This window comes from Chionomys nivalis, chromosome 14, assembly GCF_950005125.1.
Source record: "Chionomys nivalis chromosome 14, mChiNiv1.1, whole genome shotgun sequence".
Taxonomy (NCBI): domain Eukaryota; kingdom Metazoa; phylum Chordata; class Mammalia; order Rodentia; family Cricetidae; genus Chionomys; species Chionomys nivalis.
In genome coordinates, this window is record NC_080099.1 from 37,039,204 (window position 1) to 37,041,687 (window position 2,484).

Genomic DNA, 2,484 nt, shown 5'->3' on the forward strand with positions numbered 1-2,484 from the left:
GAGAATTTCAACAGAAATGGACCACTCTTGATGGGCTGGGAACAGGATGATCAACTGGTAAGTTGAGGTTTGTGTGCAGATGTTCTTCAACATAAGTCAAAACTGTGCTTGATGGCTGTGCTTTTCTCCAGGCGAGAAACTAGTTCTGGGGGTCGGGCACATTGCCAACTCTCAGATGACTATGAAGAAAACAGATGAACTTCCCATAAACACTGACTGGAGAAGGCAAACCTGGGTGGATCCTTGAGATTTCTTAGGGTAGACTCAGGTACCTGAACCCAGGAATCTCTCACAACAGTGGTGTGTTCATCACAATTTGCTCACTGTAACAGAAACTTCAAACAGATGCATCTGGCATCCTCTCCCTCTGGACTAGTCAGCCCTCCTTCTCCGGGCTCCATCAGTGGGCCTGTGACCACCAGAAAGTTCTCCCCAGAACTCCACACCTAGAGGGGCCAAAAGTCCTTGGAAATCTTTGGGGTTGGAAAGTAGATAGTTCCTCCCTCTCTTTTGGGGGTGGGGGTGGTAGTAATAGTTTAATCATTCATGTCAACTCATATATTTTTATCCACTCTTGTGATTTTCCATCTCCATGCAAAATTCCAGCTATGTGCCTGATTCTAAGTGCTTTAAGTACTTAATGTTAGCCATGGAGTAGCAGATCTTTGCGACTGACTTCTTCCTTTTCCCGTGAGGATTTTAGGGTTCACTTGGCAGCTTGGGTTTACAGTGTAATGAATGATGGGAAACTGGTTTGATCGTGAGAGTCGACGCAGAGGGGAGGCCTGTCATCAGCCAGCCTTCTCCCTGCTTCCTTCAAAGTGGGGTTGAATGGGTTGATCATCATCCAGATTGCTTTCACTTTTCCTCTAGATGTAGAGATTAATTTAAATGCTAGGAGTGTTATCAGACAACGGATAACATGCATAAGGCCTCAGGTTTGATCTCTGGAGCCTGCTAAAACAAAAACAATATGTTAATCTAAAATACAGGCTTTGGGGCCTGTAGATGTAGCTCAGTATCACATTTGGCTCGCATACAGCAGGTCGTAGATTCAGTAGCCAGCAGCACAAAAACTATGGGACTTCATTTTTACCTCCATTCCACTGTCCAGCAACATGAGGCTATGTGCCTACTTCAAATTAAACCAGCTTAGTGTATTCTCTGCCTGGAGAGGCGAGTGAGCCTTTGAACGTCAGGTAACCTAAAACCCACAAAACTAACTTCAGCAGCTTATGATACTCTCTCGTGGAGCCTGCTTTAATATTTAAAGAACACAGTGATCCTCAGCATTGTGATCTTTCTACTCATCAAACAATACCCTGGAAGCACACCGTAGTTAATACGTAGGTGAGTTCCCAAGGGCTCTAAAAAATTCACTATAAATGTTTCCCACTTTATTTCACTGTCAGTAAAACTTTTGCCATTTCTGAAAGCTTTTTGTTTTCTTTTGCAACGTATCTTTGAACTAAAAGAGAGTTTTTCAAATCTGTGGTCAATGTCTAGAGAAAGTCAAAGCAGTGTTCGCAAATGCTTTGGGTCTCTCGAAAGCTTTTCCTCGTTACTTTTTTTTATCATCTTTATACACCTCTTCCCTTTAGATAGCCATCCACTTTTCCGGACTGGCAGGATGCAGCTGTAGCATGGAATGGAATCTTTACATTTATTACATTTATCCATCTATCCTACATTTGACAGAATTATATCTAAATATCAATACCTGGATGGTGATTCTTGTTTAACAGTTGACACTCAGGTCTTAAAAGAATGGTAATTTGAACAAAATAAAAGGTGATTTGGAGAGATTAACATTTCATTTTGATGAATAAGCAATGAGACCATCGCGTGACCATTATTCCAACTGTGACCATCTGTGAGGTATATAACACTCAAGAACGTTAAGGAAAAACTTTAGTTTTTTTAAATTTTATTTGATTTGTGTGTATTTTACCTGGATATGGTCCATGCATCCCGTGGGTACCTGGTGTCTGAAGAGGCCAGAAGAGGGATCCAGAGCTGTGGACTGTTATGAGCTCCCACATAGCTCTGGAAGAGCTCCCTTGATAGTCTTAACCACTGTGACGCCTCTCCAGCTCCAACCCTCAACAACTTTTATAGCTCTTCCGGTCTCTTTGGCCTCGGCGGCAGAAGCAAGATGACGAAAGGAACATCATCCTTCGGAAAGCGTCGCAACAAGACGCACACGTTGTGCCGCCGCTGTGGCTCTAAGGCCTACCACCTTCAGAAGTCTACCTGTGGCAAATGCGGCTACCCTGTCAAGCGCAAGAGAAAGTATAACTGGAGTGCCAAGGCTAAGAGACGAAACACTGCCGGGACTGGGCGGATGCGGCACCTAAAAATTGTCTACCGAAGATTCAGACATGGATTCCGTGAAGGGACAACCCCTAAACCCAAGAGGGCAGCTGTTGCAGCATCCAGTTCATCGTGAGGATTTCAATCTGTCATAAAATAAATGTTCTGGTT

The 2,484-nt window shown here is 43.6% G+C and overlaps 1 protein-coding gene across 1 annotated transcript; it reads left to right on the forward strand.

The window, feature by feature from the left end:
- The first annotated feature begins 2,155 nt into the window (after positions 1-2,155).
- On the forward strand, positions 2,156-2,484 carry LOC130886674 (60S ribosomal protein L37-like). The gene has a single exon (XM_057788721.1). The coding sequence runs from the start codon at positions 2,156-2,158 to the stop codon at positions 2,447-2,449; it is 294 nt and encodes a 97-aa protein (XP_057644704.1). The 3' UTR covers positions 2,450-2,484.

Excerpts from the sequence above, each read along its gene's own strand:
- LOC130886674 (XM_057788721.1), top strand. The coding sequence starts at position 2,156 with ATGACGAAAGGAACATCATCCTTCGGAAAGCGTCGCAACAAGACGCAC.